This window comes from Lytechinus variegatus, chromosome 5 (genome assembly GCF_018143015.1).
Source record: "Lytechinus variegatus isolate NC3 chromosome 5, Lvar_3.0, whole genome shotgun sequence".
NCBI classification, from domain to species: Eukaryota; Metazoa; Echinodermata; class Echinoidea; order Temnopleuroida; family Toxopneustidae; genus Lytechinus; species Lytechinus variegatus.
Genome location: NC_054744.1, coordinates 4,357,727 through 4,374,087, shown reverse-complemented (window position 1 = coordinate 4,374,087; position 16,361 = coordinate 4,357,727). Strand labels below are relative to the sequence as shown.

Sequence of the window (16,361 nt, the reverse complement as noted above, 5' to 3'; positions counted from 1 at the left end):
CCCCCAGAAAGCGGACGAAAACTTAAGAATTAGTGATATTCCGGATACTTGAGATAAAAAACTACATTATTTGAAATATCGTCAAAAATGTCCTCGATCAAAAATAATGTCTCCTTTCAATTAAAGTATTTATAGCATTCTTTCAAACTTTATTTTCCTGGAAAAATCAAGCTGATCGCTGCCAAATATTCATTTAAGACTGCAATTTAAGCGCCTTCTTTATTTTGAATAGATTTGTGTACATAACTGAATTTAAGAATCCAAATTTTATAAGAGGGGTTCACCATTGTGCAAATAATTGTTTTAATCTTTCTCAGTGTAGATTTTGATGTTCGGTACGAAATTAATATTGTGCATAAGAATTATTTTATTCGTATTACATTATCTAAAATAGATGCTGAACAAAACAATAAAAATACATACTCAAAACACATCAAAACAATCTTAAACAGCCGGGGACAGAGCCTCACAGAGGCGTCGATCCTGGGAGAGGGGGGGGGGGGGGCAGGGGCGGTCAACCCTCATGGAAATATTTGGCAAATATATTGATTAGCCCCCCTATTGATTTTGACAACTATGCAAATATTTATTTTGAAAAACATTAGAAAACACTATTAATTCATTAAACTTGGTATAAAAATGATGGTAAACATGTAAAACTGTCATTTTTTGGCGCATATCACATCACACAACTTTATAATCTGGCGCGCCGAGATTTTTTGACATTTCTTTCCAGTCTTGCCCCCCCCCTCCAGATGATGATGGCAGTGTTCTTACAATTTCGGTTTCATTGGTCTAATATTATATAATGATATGGCTATATTCAACCTCGAAAAATACAGAGCATTTTGGGAACATGGTCATCTTAAAATCTTTACAAAATTATGAGTAAGTTTGTCTTAAGTTTGTTTCATATTTTGTAGGAAAAGGAGAATATCTAAAATTGTAATATTGATAATTTAAAAATAAACTGCTAAGAAGAAAATAATTCTTAGATGTATATCCAACCATAATTTGAAAAAGTGGAACAGGAATTTGAATGTGTGGGGTTGGGGTGTGTGATTGTAAAAGTGTGTGCGTTAATCTCAATTGCCAATTGTTTTAACATCATGCGCATCATATCTCAAACTCCGCTCAGACTATGTTTCTGTTTCTGTTTATGGTAACTCGACAGGACAGCATTTTGCTGGATTGTAAGTGACCGTGTATGAAATATTATGATTGAAGAAATCATGATCATAGTAACCACGATGACGACGAAGATGACGACAACGACACGGCAATCAAACCCGCCTCCCCAATGAAAACCTTTTTTTAAGATAAAGACAATAGAAAAGAATATGTTTGTAAATGTTTTTGGGCAACTGACATTAGACTGTTGGAGATATGACCTTTGGGGACTTAATTTATTTTTGCTCTTCAAAAAATAAAATAATATAAAAAGATAATATTACATGGAAAATCATAAACGTAACAACATGTTTGTATATTTGGCTTGTCGTTTTTTTAAAAGAAAATGCTGGCCCCTTTTGTGGCCCTTTTGTGGCCAGCTATTCTTCCTTAAGAGACCCTGGATCCGGCGCTGATGATAAAGAACGATGACGAGGATGATGAGAATGGTGATGATGATGACGGTGTTGATGATGATGATCGATGATGACGACGATGATGATGATGAGGTTCGATGGTGACGATGAGGATGGTGATGATGGTGAAGATAATGGTGATGATGATGATGAGGAGGAGGATGATAAGGATGCATGGTGATGATGAGGATGATGACGATGATGGTGATGATGGTGATAATGATGAGGATGATGGTGATGATAATGGTAATGATGGTGATGATGGTGATGATGATGATCGATGATGGTGAAGATAGTGATGATGATGATGATGATGATGATTGATGATGGCGATGATGGTGATGATGATGCCGGGTGATGATGATGACTGTACTTTAACGGATGATAATGATGATGATGGTGGTGATGATGATGATAACGACGATGATGATGAGGATGGTGATGATGGGTGATGCCCGGGGTGATGATGATGGGAAGTTTATTCGACAATCATTGGTCATTGGGCAGTGGCGCATCTCACCGCGTACCGAGCTAGCAAGCCGCGTTTCTCCGGCTCCGGGGGGCGCGTTTCCGTTTTACACCCTGGCGAAGGCATTTTCCGGAAAAGTAGCCAAAAAGCGACTAGTGAAGAGTCTACGTCTACGTTTGTTTACATTATCAGCTGGGCGCGCGATCCAAAGTCCGCACCGAAGTTATCCGCAGAACATACCGTACTTGCATGCAGCTGAGCTTATACTTTCCAGGTTCAATACGAATGTTTGCCTTGATCATTATTTTGCCTTGCCGATTTGCTGATGTCTGTCTTTCTCTCTATCTATCTCTCAAATTCTATCTCTATCTATCTATGTAACTGCAGTATCTATCTATCTAATAATCTTCTCTGTCTCTCTCATTCTTTATTTAACATCTATCTATCTCTCTCTATCTATCCATCCATCTGTCTGTCTTTCTCTATTTCTCTCTGTCTCTAACTACCTATGTAACTACAGTATCTATCTGTTAATTTGTCGCTCTTCTCTCTCATTTGATCTATCTGACATCTATCTATCTCTCAAATTCTCTATCTATCTCTCTATCCATCTATCTATCCATCTGTCTGTCTTTCTCTATTTCTCTCTATTTATCTATTTTTTAACTAGAGTATCTATCTATCTGTTAATTTGTTAATATTCTTTGTCTCTCTCTCTCTTTATCTATCTAACATCTATCTATCTCTCATCTATCTATCTCTATCTATCCATCTGTCTGTCTTTCTCTATTTCTCTCTATCTATCTATGTATCTATCTATCTGTTAATTTGTCTATCTTCTCTGTCTCTCTCATTCTATCTAACATCTATCTATCTGTCTCTCAAATTCTCTATCTCTCTCCTTCTCTAGCATCTGTCTGTCTTTTTTCTCTCTTTCTCTTTGCTATCTACAACATCTCTCTCTATCTATCCTTCTCTCTCTCTTTCTCTCTCTCCCCTCCCTCTATATATCGACCTCTCTGTCTCTCCCCCTCTCTCTGTTTATCTGTCTATCCATCCATCTCTCCCTCTTTCTCTCTCTTTCTATCTATCTATCCACCTCTCTCTCTCTCTCCCTCTCTATTTCTATCTATCTATCTGTCTGTCTATCTTATCTCTATCTATTTATCAGTCTTCTATATCTATCTTTCGGCAGCTATAAGTGTATCAATCCATCAAACTTCGATTTGTCTTTCCATTATAAGTATCTGTTTATTTTGATTTTGTCTGTCATTCTATTCATTTAGTTAATAATTTATTTTTAGAAAAAAAATATCATAAACAACGCGAATGCAAACTATGTTCGGATTTCACTCCTGACTGCCGCTCTCTCTGTACATGAAGTGCCGAGGAACTCTGTGCTCTGATCAGTAACTGTGCAAATTGCATGCGGTGTGGTGGACTCGCCTGTGTCGCACGCTGCATGCAACCAGCGACGTGTGTAGACTCTTCACTAGTCGCTTTTTGGCTACTTTTCCGGAAAATGCCTTCGCCAGGGTGTAAAACGGAAACGCGCCCCCGGGGGCAGCGCGAGCGCCAGATAGTATCGGCGCGGCCGCCTTGTGCAGCGCAGTGAGGCGTTAGGCGCGGAGGTATTGACTCTCGAAAACTGCTGTGGATTCTTATCTAAAATGGCCCGGGGTATGCTAGCAGGAGACCGTTCGAAGCTGTATGAGAACATAGACTTTTTAGGTGAAGGTCAGGTAGGTGAACTTTCATTCATGAAATTTTCCTTGAAACTACATGTTTTGGTGAAAAAGAGATAGGCCTATATCGTTTAAGAAGGCCACGATAACATTGCCGTGTCCCACATGCAGGTTTTAATGTGTGCGAATCATGACCAATATTCACCCCGTGCCCGTCGGGCTGGCTGCTGGCCGGGTACGCTTATCCTGCAGTTCAAGGGCCTCAGTGCAGTGCGTGGCTTGCCCCCTGACGAGTCACAACTGATCCCTGAGATTTCTACTTTCTCTCTGAAAGATCTAGCCCTAAATCATGTACATGGCATGGGATGCAACTTCATTTCCGACATTTCTACGCTATAAATTTTAATTTTAGACAAGAATTCATAAAAAAAATAGAAAAATATCATGAAAAGAAGGAAGATACTTGCCCGATCATGCCGATGCACTCACACATGACATTGTACGAGGTTAGTATGTACTAACCTCGTACAATAGACCGTGTTTGACCCTGGATTTCGAAGTAGTCGGCAAACATCGCTTCATTGCTGCATGCTGAAGTAATATTTGCCGAAACTCCTCGCTACGCACCGCAGCTCTTGCCGGTAAGTAGGCAATAGTTTATTAAATATGAAAATAATAATAAAATAATAATCAGTAAAAAAAAAAGCAAATTTCGCTTACCTCGGCCTCGAAAGTGACTTCGCTTGTCTCTTCCACAGAAATACAAGGAAGCCCGTTGGTGGCGCACAGCGACAAATTGTGTACAACGGATAGCGGAGCGTGAACGTAGCGGTCGTGTACATTTTTGCTTATTACATGACGTCATCCAGCCACTGCCGAGAACCAATTTATGAATGAATATATAGTAAGCATGCGCAGTGCAAGCCTTTTATTTCCCCACACAGAATTCCAACAAAACAAGTGTGCAATTCTCTATCACCTCGTACCAAAATCGACCTAGAATTTCACTTTCGCGTATTTTATATGAATTACGAAAGGTATTCTCGGAGGATCTATTTTCTCACCGATACCGCACAGGTAAGAGAATTTCGATTACTTTTTGCTTTTCCGTCAAAATCTTACAAATTAGCGTCTGTATGTCATCGTGTTCGTTGGAATTTGTAGAGTCTATCGCAACGTGCACAAAGTCAATTGGCTTCCGGGTTTCGGAGCGTCGCGTGAATATGCATGAAATTGCAGGGTTTCGATAATTTTTGATCGATACCGGAGCGATCCGATCATGAACCAAGACCATTTACCGCGTACACATCGTGACCGGATATCGTTATCGCTATCGATACTTCCGCACGCAGTCCGAAGGAATTATTTTTCGGACCACGTGATCATGACGTGATCTGCACGATTGACCAATCAGCGGTCTTAGAATTGCTGTGCGGAGACGATCTATCCGTTGTACACAGTCTATGGACAATTGTTCGTTGTGTGGCGCTAATAATTTCACTACCTTGATTCAGCTCCTCGGTAATTTTATAACTGTATCTAAATTCTTTGAATGCGCAATCCTTATGATTAATTTACTAATTATGGGAACCAATGAATAAATACCTTCAAAAACATAATTAAAGATTATTATTGGTGATGATAATACTCATTTGCAATTAATTCAAAAAGATGACTGTTAAAAAAAAAATGAAAATAATATACGTGCCTGGAAAGAAACCAGCAGTACAAGCTTTGACGAATGTCAATAATACGAATACGGTATACCAAAGTCTATACAATGAAAAGATTGGACACTTCACGGACTTTGCATAATGCCTTGCGTCGATATGCGTGTAAAATAGTGTAGGTGCCTATTCTTTTCCTTGTCATGTCTTTGATATGAATATAAATCGCGCGCCCTCTTCAGGAGAAAATTGATATCCACGCTGATTGATTTCTATCTCCGTGAAATCTTCACTAAAGATCAAGAAAATATACATATTTTTAGAAAGAAACTTCAAGGAGAAGTCACAGAAGGATCTAAATGATTCGGTAAGTGGCATAGCAGGATGTGGAATACCAAATCATACATGATGTTTTATGTGGGCAAAAGCCCACTGTATTTTGGAAATGTTGTGTGTGTCGCGTGCGTATGACTGATATTCCTCCGCACGCGAGATGATATGAACCCATGGGTGTGCCCGATGAGATGTTTACGCCGCCATCTTGTTTTCTATTGTTCTTCACCAACGATACAGACGCTTGCATCGGGTGACCGGTGTTTTGGATATAACCACACGCGTGTGGCTAGATGGTAAAGACACGTCACACGCACGCATGTGGCTGTATACTCTGCCTACAAAAAATAACTAAAATCATCAGTTTGCAATGTAAAAATGCGGTTATAACTTATACACTGGACACGATTTCCATAGGTATAGCCCATCTTTGAATTTACAGTTGGACAGAGGTGATGCGGCTCTAAAACGAGGATCATCCTAGTTAACAAGGATTTCTTCACACAAGAAATCTAGGAAATTTCATTCACCTCACTTGTTAAGTGCCGACAAGTGGCCGACAGAAACACCAGTCAAGTGTGCTAGTCAATGTAAACATACCAGGATACATGTATCTAGTCTGAAGGAACACGGCAAGTCACAAAGAAGTAGAACATGATGGGTAAATGAAGGAAGGTCACAGAATCTTTTTTTTTAATTTAGCACACTTACAGTGTAATTCCTGTGATTTCCATGCCTTTATTTGTCCCCTATGGGAAATTAAAAACAAAAGCTGTCCTCAGAGTTATAATAAAGCACAATCTCAATGTATGATTTGTCTTGGTTTGTGAGGATATCCTTGTTTTCTAAGTCAGTCCTCAATTTCATATCTGTGCCTCTGATTTACCATCACCACCCAGAAATTGGCGCTCGGCAAAATAGCAAGTATTAGCACCAAAATTTACTTCGAAATCAAGTAAGCTTTGCTTGTTCCTACATACATGTCATTTTGAAAAGCACTTTTGTTTCCTATATTCCTTCACTGGTACGGCAGTTTGGTAAACGATCATTACTCAGAAAAAAGCACTATTGTTTATCTTTCCCTCATTGCAGTTTGCTACAGTTTACAAAGCTCGAGATCTTCAGCACGATGGCAGAATAGTAGCAGTGAAAAAGGTAAATTTGAATTAATGAGAAGTCTTTTTATACCCAGGGTGGGTACTTCAGCTGTTAGCTGGTTGTTTCTTAAAGTGATTGGTTAACATTGGTTTGACTTTTAAAAAATCTGAGCTAGAAGGTCACACAGTTTGTCACCTGTGTCTGTGATATGTTTCAAAAATTAAGCCCAGAAAAAATTGCGTTCGAAAATAATTATTTAGTGCTTCAAAAGTTGAAATATAAAGTGACCGGAAACACCATCTTTATTTCATCCCATATAGACGCCTATTAACAAAATTGGGGTTTGCCTTGTAGTTTTAGCTTTTCATTCTCAATAATGGTTGTTTTCAGGGTTTATTAGTTCTAATACATGCACTTGTACTTATGTTTCATCTGGTTTGAGAATTTTTTAAATCAGCTGCTCACAAAGTTAAACAATCCCTTTAAACTTGTTATGATAACAAATGACAATAATAATGAGGTATATTTACCCAGGAAAGCCATTTCAGTTCTGAAAACTGTTCTCCCAACGGCAACTTTGCAATATCAGTCAAAAGCCAGCGAAATCCTTCAAGTTGATTGGCTGATAGTTAAATCTGATACAGAAATTGTTTATTCATTATCACAAGTCTTTGTGAAAAGAGACCCAGGGCCCTGTTTCCATGACATTTTGGTAACTTTGCCATCCAAAGGTAACTTGCATGGAATCCTTGGATTTTGATTGGCTGTTGATCGGCGTTACCATCGGTAGTTACCATAGTGGTAACTTTTATGCTATGGGACCCTGGTAATTGTATGGTTCTTACGTAATATGATATGTTATCAATATCGTTGCCCTTTTCCATGCGAAGCTGTTGAGCCCCCTACGATTCAAGAAAGAAGAAGGTTTCATGACCTGGGCCCCGTCTTGCAAAGGGTTACGATTGATCGTATCAATCGTAACTGGAAATCCATCAGTGTCATAATTTTTTTCTACAGGAAATTTGCAAAATGTCTTTTGTAAACAAACGAGATCATGCCAAATTGTCAAGAAATCAATAAATTTATGGATGTACATTCATATCTAGAATTTTGTTTGAGTAAACATGCATTCTATATGTTGGCTTTGCTGGCTTTCCATAGTTGCGTTTGATAGGATCAATAGCAACTCTTTGTAAGACGGGCCCCAGGTATATGTTCTGACTTGGCTCAGTCGCAACCTCCTTTTCATGGGGTGGGTGGTCGACCACAAACCCCCTGTTATTGTGTCAGTTATTGTTGATAGATTTTACAAGTGATATGTCATTTTAAAGCTTAGGATATTCCTTTTAAAACTCAATAAAAATCAAAATATTCATTTTTGGCGACTTAATGTCGGTTTGGAGTTGGCTGGTTGCGTATGAAGAGAATCGGTCCAGACACAAGACCTGCCAGTTCAAGTGTGTTTAGTGTATAATGCGACTTCGCTCACACTACACAGCATATATATGCAATCATGTAGAACACCTATTGATGCTATGTCAGTAACCATGATATTCAAACACCTTGTCGTACTGTAATGTTCTCAAATGTTTCTCTCTCTCTCTCTCCCTCTCCATAGATAAAGCTTGGGCATAGATCCGAAGCACAGGATGGCATAAACAGGACGGCTCTCAGAGAAATCAAATTGCTCCAAGAACTTAGGCATGAAAATATAATTGGAGTGAGTTATTTTACTACATGATTTCTGCTCCTTATTATTTTAAATCCTTCTCTTTAATTATTTTTCAAACTCTTCAAATTATTGCAGTAAAAGATATTTATATAGTCTGTTATCATCCTCCTCCTTCACCATCATTGTCATCATCCTTGTCAATGTCATAATCATTATGAAGGACTGTCAACAGCATCATCATCTACATCATTGTCATCAACACCATCATCACAATTTGTATTATTGATTATTATTTCCATTTAATTCCTATATGTTGCTGGTGAACAACCATTCCTTCCAAACATTAGCTCAAATGCATTTTTCTTTGCTAAACAGACATTCATGTACTTGTTGTTAATGTTGTTCATGAGAAGTACCTCTATTAAATACAATTGAACAATGAAACACTTAATATCTGCCCCTGCAAAAAGAATTTCAATCAAGCGGAACTCTTAAAATCAAATTTAACTGGATTTCCAACCAATCTGGAGTGCATATTTTGGAATTTTGCTAGATGACTTGATTTGCATTTCAAACACAACTCTTTCAGCAATGGACTCTGGATCCCTTTACAGATAACTGATATATTTTTCTCTTTTTTTTGGTAGCATCCTGTTTTTTTTTCTCAATATGAATTTGTTTTTTCAATTTTTTGGGTAGCTTCTTGACTGTTTTGGTCAGCGATCCAACATCAGCCTTGTGTTTGACTTCATGGAGACGGACCTAGAGGTATCTATACGATTGCAATATTATAATAATAATAATAGTAATCCGCTTTTATATAGTGCTTAATACATCGGAACGACGTGTTCAAGCGCTTTACAGATATATTTTTACCCGGTCATCGGATTCAATCAGTCATTCCCCCACACAAAGGGTGCACATCCTCCACTCCCTGGGGAATATTCCAGTCAGTCGCCTCTGAGGCGCAAACAGTACTGGACAAGCTACAATGACTTTCACATCCTACCGGGTACCCATTTAGCACCTGGGTCGAGAGTGGCAAAGTGTGGATTAACGCCTTGCCAAAGGACGCGAGACTGCAGTGGGATTTGAACACACGACCCTCTGTATAAGGCGAGAGTCAGAACCACTACACCACCGCTTCTCCACATTATATTATATTGGTGGAAACGTTGTGGTGTTGTGGTTCTGACTCTTGACTTGTAATAAAAGGGTGGTGCATTCGAATCTCACCGCAGCCTAGCGTCCTTTGGCAGGGCGTCAGTCCACACTTTGCCTCTCTCTACCCAGGTGAAAGATGAAATAATGATCCATTCAACTCTGCTACGCCTCATTGAATGGATCATGTCATCTTTCACCTCATGAAGTATTCCGTCCATTGCACTCATAAACATTCATTATTTGTATAATAATGATAAAAACATGTATAATCACGATAGTGACAATGGAATATAAAATATGATATAGTTTCTAAAAGAAGGGAGCTCCTTATTTGGCTTGATGGGGATATTGAATTTGTCATGAAGTGCATCTTGTCCGCCAATAACTTCTCTTTCCTCTCTTTCTCTTTGGAAATATGCTCTGCAGCCTTTTAAATTAAACATCTCTCATGAACACATTGCTTGCATGCAGAGGGTTAGAGTTACTTCAAAAATTGGTTTATCAAACTTTCAAGCGAATCTGCATTGACAGCTGAAATTTGAAGAGTGTTCCATTGGTGATAGATACAATGGTCCGAATTCACAAAGGTGGTTTTGAAAACCCACCGTTGAGTCCATGGTTTATGCAGATTTCCTGTATGAATTATACTTATTACTGCGTATATTAAAAAATGTCCATTGCTGATGCGCGCTTTTGTCACAGTGCGCCAAATGGTGGTTATCCACGCTATTTAATTCATGAGTCCACTTCTTTGAATTAATGAGTCCACTCTTCAAACAGTGGACTCATGAATACAATAGCGTATCTTAACCATGGTAACAGGCATCAAATTGGCACCCTTTGACAAAAGCCCGCATCAGCATTGGACATTTTTATACCCGCACCCGATACGCCCTCAATTAAGCGTAATTTACATATGAGATCTGCATAATCCATGGGTTCAACCGTGGGTTTTCAAAACCACCTTTGTGAATTCGGGCCAATATGTTTTATTTACGTTTTGTATTTTGTTCACAGGTTATCATAAAGGAAAATAGCTTGGTATTGACCCCCGCCCACATCAAGGCCTATACGATGATGGCATTAAGAGGTCTAGAGTATCTCCATTCCAATTGGATCTTACATAGGGTGAGATTACTATGATTTAACGTGAAGTTGACCCAGAAACTAATTGGTTTTGAATAAAAACAGAAAAATTGACAAAATGTTCTGATGAAGGGAAATTTTCATGCCTCTGCCAACTGTAGGTACTTGCCACTGTTACCAGAGGCTTTGTGATTTGCAGGTCATCCATTCATCTGTCACGATAGCTTTAAGAAAAAAATGTTTGATGAATTGTCCTAAAACCTGATCCAAATATGCATATAAGACTATAAGTGGGGGCATCGTGGTCTAGTGGTTAAGACTCCCGTCTTTCAATCTGAAGAACGTGGGTTCGATTCCAAGCCATGGCGTGTTTTCCTTCAGCAAGAAATTTACCCACATTGTGCTGCACTCAACCCAGGTGAGGTTTTAATGGGTACCAGCATGAAGTCATTCCTCAAAAGCTGTGCACACCGGAATCAGGTGGATACGTGTGCTATACAAATCCTATGTTATTTATTATTATTTTATTATAAGAGCAATTGGACTTTGGGTCACAAGATCGAACATCACAGATCGTTTTCTTCCAATAAATGAAGAACTTTTTGATGGATCAACTTCAAACTTGTCACATGTATGCATATTGATATGGAAATGATCACATTTGAGGGGTTCCAAGGTCAAAGGTCAAGCTCACAGAGAGCATTGTATACATGAGAATGGCTTGTTCATGCAACAGATGAAGAACCCGTGACTGATCAACTTTAAGCATGTCTTATGTATGCATATGGGTTTGACAGTGATATGTTCAGAGTTTTGATAAATAGGCCTACTCTCGAAGGTCAAGTGTCACATATGTTACTAATGACTTTCTTATAGGGACAGCTATTTTCCGTTTCAAAAAATTGCCTTTTCCGTTTCAGAAAATCTCAAATTCCGTTTCAGCATGTCAGAAAACGGAAATTCAGTTTCCCATAGACTTTGTACACACGGAAAAGTGACAATTCCGTTACCACATTGAATAGCAAAATTACACGTACCGTACACTCGCACTGGTCAAAATTGTATCTGCTACTGTACCAACAACACAATAGAATTCGTTCTAATCGGATCTATGCGGGTATATATGATATTTTTACAAAGAAATTTAGCATGCATATATCCTCACCTTTCACATTATTAGCATTATTTCACGGTGAAATGATATTTCATCGATAGTTTTGGGGGATTTTTGACATCGTTATCATCAGTCAACAGCGTTTGCCAATTCGCCATATTGGATTTTAAGACCACGATATCGTACTGTTACATCTTCAAACGTAGAGGGCAGCAACACACGACCGTGTAGTTGAACGATATGATATGTGTATACAGTGCAGTGAAGCCCAACCCGGCCGGCCGGGTACGGGCGCGGGGTACAATCGAGTGTGCTGATGTCGAGTGCAGTCACGATGTGTGAATTGTCATGATTGTAGCAAAGTGAGATCGTGTTTTCTGGGGTTTTGTGGCCATTTAATATTCTCATTTTGTTGTGATTTTGGAGTAATTTGTGTTGCTATTCTGTGTATTTTGAGGGAAAATACGTTTTCCGTGGTTTTCCGTTTGAAATGCCACTTTCCGTTTCAAAGGGCCCTTTCCGTGAATTCCGTCCGTTTTCCGCGATCGCGCAAAATCACTGTCCCTATTCTTATGATAACTAAAAACTATAAGATGAATCTGATGATAATGGAGGGAGCATCATGGTCTAGTGGTTCTGACTCTTGCCTTTCAAACAGGGTAGTGGGTTCCAATCCCAGCCATTTTATTTCATGAGAAAATTCATCTACATTGTGCTATACTCAACCCGGGTGATGGAAATGGGTACGTGTACCTGGCAGGGATTATGTCCTTGAAATTCTTGAGCGCATTTTAGCTACATGTACATGTACAGTTGTAAAGCCGGGGTAATTATGCTGCTAGGCGGGGGGATGGGGGGGTCCTGTCCCCCCTTAATTCAGTTGGACCCCCCCTAAAATTTTTGTGATCCCCCATAACAGTTTGGTTGATAACCCTTTCTTTACTTTATTTTTTATTATTTTTTTTTTGCTTGGCAAATTTTTTACCTGTGTCCATTCCAAAATTTCAGGTGGACCCCCTCCCTAAATTTTTCAAATAATGTGCATGATTATAGATGTAGAATGCTTAGAAAATTTCTCATAGAACGCTCAAGTGATAATAGCTGTACCGTGCATCCCACAAAAAAGGAAACTGGGATTTAGCAGTTATTTCTTTATTATAATCAAATGATTTATGCTGTTACATTCAAATTTTCTTTCTTATTTCGATACCAAATGTGATATTAATTAATAGTCTTCATATGATTTTCATAGATGAGCAAGAAGAGAATCAAAATTTAATGTCAAAATCAAGTTGCAAAGAAAAGTTGGTCGAGATCTGTTCAGGATGCTACAAACTTGCGCAAGAAAGGAATGGCTCATTAGCTTATCTTTTGTATTCTTTGTTAAAGCTTGTGTATAGTTTTGGTAAATCCACCAAAATGCACCTATCACTATTCCAATTCATTGCTAGCTAATATGAATGGATATGCCCTATAACAGTTATGATGTGGAGGATATGAAATGAAAATGTGTTTTACAGGATAAATTTTGCGATTTTACATGGAAATTTAACTTGATCGGGTCACCCGACCAAATTAAAATATCTGTGTACTTTTGTCTTTCAATTATATCCTATTCCAAATCATGGAATGGGCTGAAACTTTCAAGATATGTTCTTTGTCTGTAACTTTTGGATATCTAATCACTAAATTTATAAGATAAGTGTTTGAATGCCCATTTTTTAAATTTAAAACAAGCATCGCCGAGAGAGGGCGCTATACATCCAAGATTTGAATATTTGAAATTTTCTCAGAGAAGTGCAGTTGGAAAAATATCTAACGGTCTCTACGCTTCAGTAAGACTGTCATATTAGATGATATTCGATTATCAATCACATTATTGACCCTTTACCAAAGCTATACACAGGCTTTAAGTGTCTTTCACTTGTCCCTATTAATGAGAGTGGGTGTTGATTTACATGTGAGTGTCCGTGGAAATGGTTTCTGGCATGCCTCAGAATTTACTGGGGTTTTTTTTACTGTTTTTTACTCCACATTGTGTGAGCAATTCAGTAAGTATTTGGTGTCAAATAAAAAAAAAATAGATTTCATTCTTATGATCAATGTTATTTTTATGATCAAAACATGTCCAATCGGTAAGATATCTTACTCTGAAGACAGGTTTCCTTTTGTGGGGGATGCACTGTATAAAAAAAATGCAAGAATGATAATTACTGTTAGTATTATTAATTACGTAATGTGCTCTTTTTGTGTCAGCTGACACATGACTGACATGTTTGTGCTGAATTACTTCCACAGGATATGAAGCCCAACAATTTACTGCTTGATGAGGGCGGGGTGCTGAAGATTGGTGATTTTGGTCTTGCAAAGTTTTATGGCAGTCCCAACAGGATATACACACATCAAGTCGTAACGAGGTAGCACGAAATCTATCGTACATGTAGCACAGTTTGCAGAATGATGAGTTCTATAAAGAAATTGCATATTACTGTACCGTTTTTCTATTTCATATTTTGAAGGGTATGTGCAAAGTCGAAATCTTGTCATCGGAGGAATATGAATGCGTTGAAGACTGCTGGAGATTCTTGGGCCCGAATTCACAAAGGTGGTTTTGAAAACCCACGGTTGAGTCCATGATTTGTGCAAATTTTCTATATAAATTACGCTTGATTTACCGTGCATCAGGCGTGTGTATAAAAAATATCAAATGCTGATGCATGTTTTTGTCACATTGCGCCAAATTGACGCCTATTGCCGTGGTTATCCACGAGTCCATTGTTTTTATTCATGAGTCCACACTTAAAACAGTGGACTCATGAATAAAATAGCGTATCTAACCATGGTAACAGGCATCAATTTGGCGCAATGTGACAAAAGCGTGCATCAGCATTGGAATTTTTTATACACGCGCCTGATACGCGCTAAATGAAGCGTAATTTATATAGGAAACCTGCATAAGCCATGGACTCAACCGTGGGTTTTCAAAACCACTTTTGTGGATTCGGGCCTTGTAGTCTTGTATCTATTCTTCTGTAGAAATAAATTTGAGATGTGAAATATAAAGCAAATACTTATCTCCTGATTTTATATTTAATATGTATTTTTGTTTTATGTGACATACCATCACCATTATGTTTGTTTATCTTATGCTATGTAATAACTGTTTGTTTGTTTGTTGCATCATGTTATTTTGTGTTATATTGCACATTATTGCACATTATATTATTGTTATGTCCTATTGATTTCAATGAAATGCAATGTATGTTCTATTTATTGTCAAAACTTTTGTCATTCAGCTCCATGCAGGGATTGAAGTTTTTATCTAACCGGTGTGTTGGCTCAGTTGGTAGAGCGTCCGTCTCACAACCGGTAGGTCAGGGGTTCAGACCCCGGCCGCATCAGACTGGAAGACGTTAAAAGATGGGAGTTGCTGCTACCCTGTTTGGCGTTCAATGATTAAAGGGATAGAGCCCCATCGATCTGGCGCTGCACAGCGGCTGCCGTGCCCACGATCAATTAGGCAAAGCATATTTTCAGAGTATTTCATTTCATGTCTATTTTGAACAATAAATTATGGATTGTATTATCTACCTATATAAGCCATTTTCTGAATCGAATTGAATGTGAATTATTCACTTGTCGTTCCAGGTGGTACAGATGTCCAGAGCTGTTGTTTGGGGCGAGGATCTACGGCACGGGGGTGGACATGTGGGCCATGGGGTGCATCCTAGCAGAACTGCTCCTTCGGGTTCCCTTCTTCCCCGGAGAATCGGATCTGGACCAGTTGAGCAGGATCTTCCAGACGATAGGGACGCCATCAGAAGAAGAATGGCCGGTGAGAACTACTGCTTGTATTTAAAGAATGTTCACTAATGTACTTATATTAATTTTTTTGAAAGCATTCATAATGTTCTTGGTTTCTGTCTCCGCTTTAGTCTCTCTGACCTTCCTCTATTTCCCCGTCTCAGGTTTCTCTTTCTGTAATACATTTCTACTTCTACCCCCCCCTCACTTTCTTTCTCTTATCTATCCTTTTGTATTCAAGAAATACATATATCTTCATGAAAATTGATTTTCATAATGCCATTCAATCATTAGGACAAAATTATATTTACTGTACCTGTTATGTTTTTTTTTTCTTGGGTACTTTGTATTGATATTGTAAATTGACCCTTTTAGCCCTGCTGTTGGTCAGTATATGTGCATATACCAATAAATAAATAATAATAAATTAAAATAATAATTTATATTCTAAACTATCAATCTATGCATAATTAATTATGAAAAATTCTGGTTTTGAATTAGATTAATGGAGAGAATCGTCTCAAACTGATTGCAGTAGAACCTATTTTTTCATGTTGATTTTTAATACCATGCAAAGAATTTTATAGTAACTATAGTTAATTCATCTTAAAGGTATTGTTTAACTTTGTGAGCAGCCGATTTGAAAAATTCTCAAACAAAGATGAAACATGTGTACAGGTGCA

At 38.2% G+C, this 16,361-nt stretch overlaps 1 protein-coding gene across 1 annotated transcript in view; it reads left to right on the top strand.

The window, feature by feature from the left end:
- The first annotated feature begins 3,662 nt into the window (after positions 1 to 3,662).
- LOC121415104 (cyclin-dependent kinase 7-like) overlaps positions 3,663 to 16,361 on the top strand; it is a 46,465-nt gene continuing 33,766 nt past the window's right edge. The window contains exons 1-7 of the mRNA XM_041608200.1: positions 3,663 to 3,797; positions 6,833 to 6,895; positions 8,457 to 8,558; positions 9,210 to 9,278; positions 10,692 to 10,802; positions 14,173 to 14,291; positions 15,523 to 15,709. Coding sequence (XP_041464134.1) covers positions 3,726 to 3,797; positions 6,833 to 6,895; positions 8,457 to 8,558; positions 9,210 to 9,278; positions 10,692 to 10,802; positions 14,173 to 14,291; positions 15,523 to 15,709 — 723 coding nt within the window. The 5' untranslated portion in view covers positions 3,663 to 3,725. The remainder of the gene's footprint in view (positions 3,798 to 6,832; positions 6,896 to 8,456; positions 8,559 to 9,209; positions 9,279 to 10,691; positions 10,803 to 14,172; positions 14,292 to 15,522; positions 15,710 to 16,361) is intronic.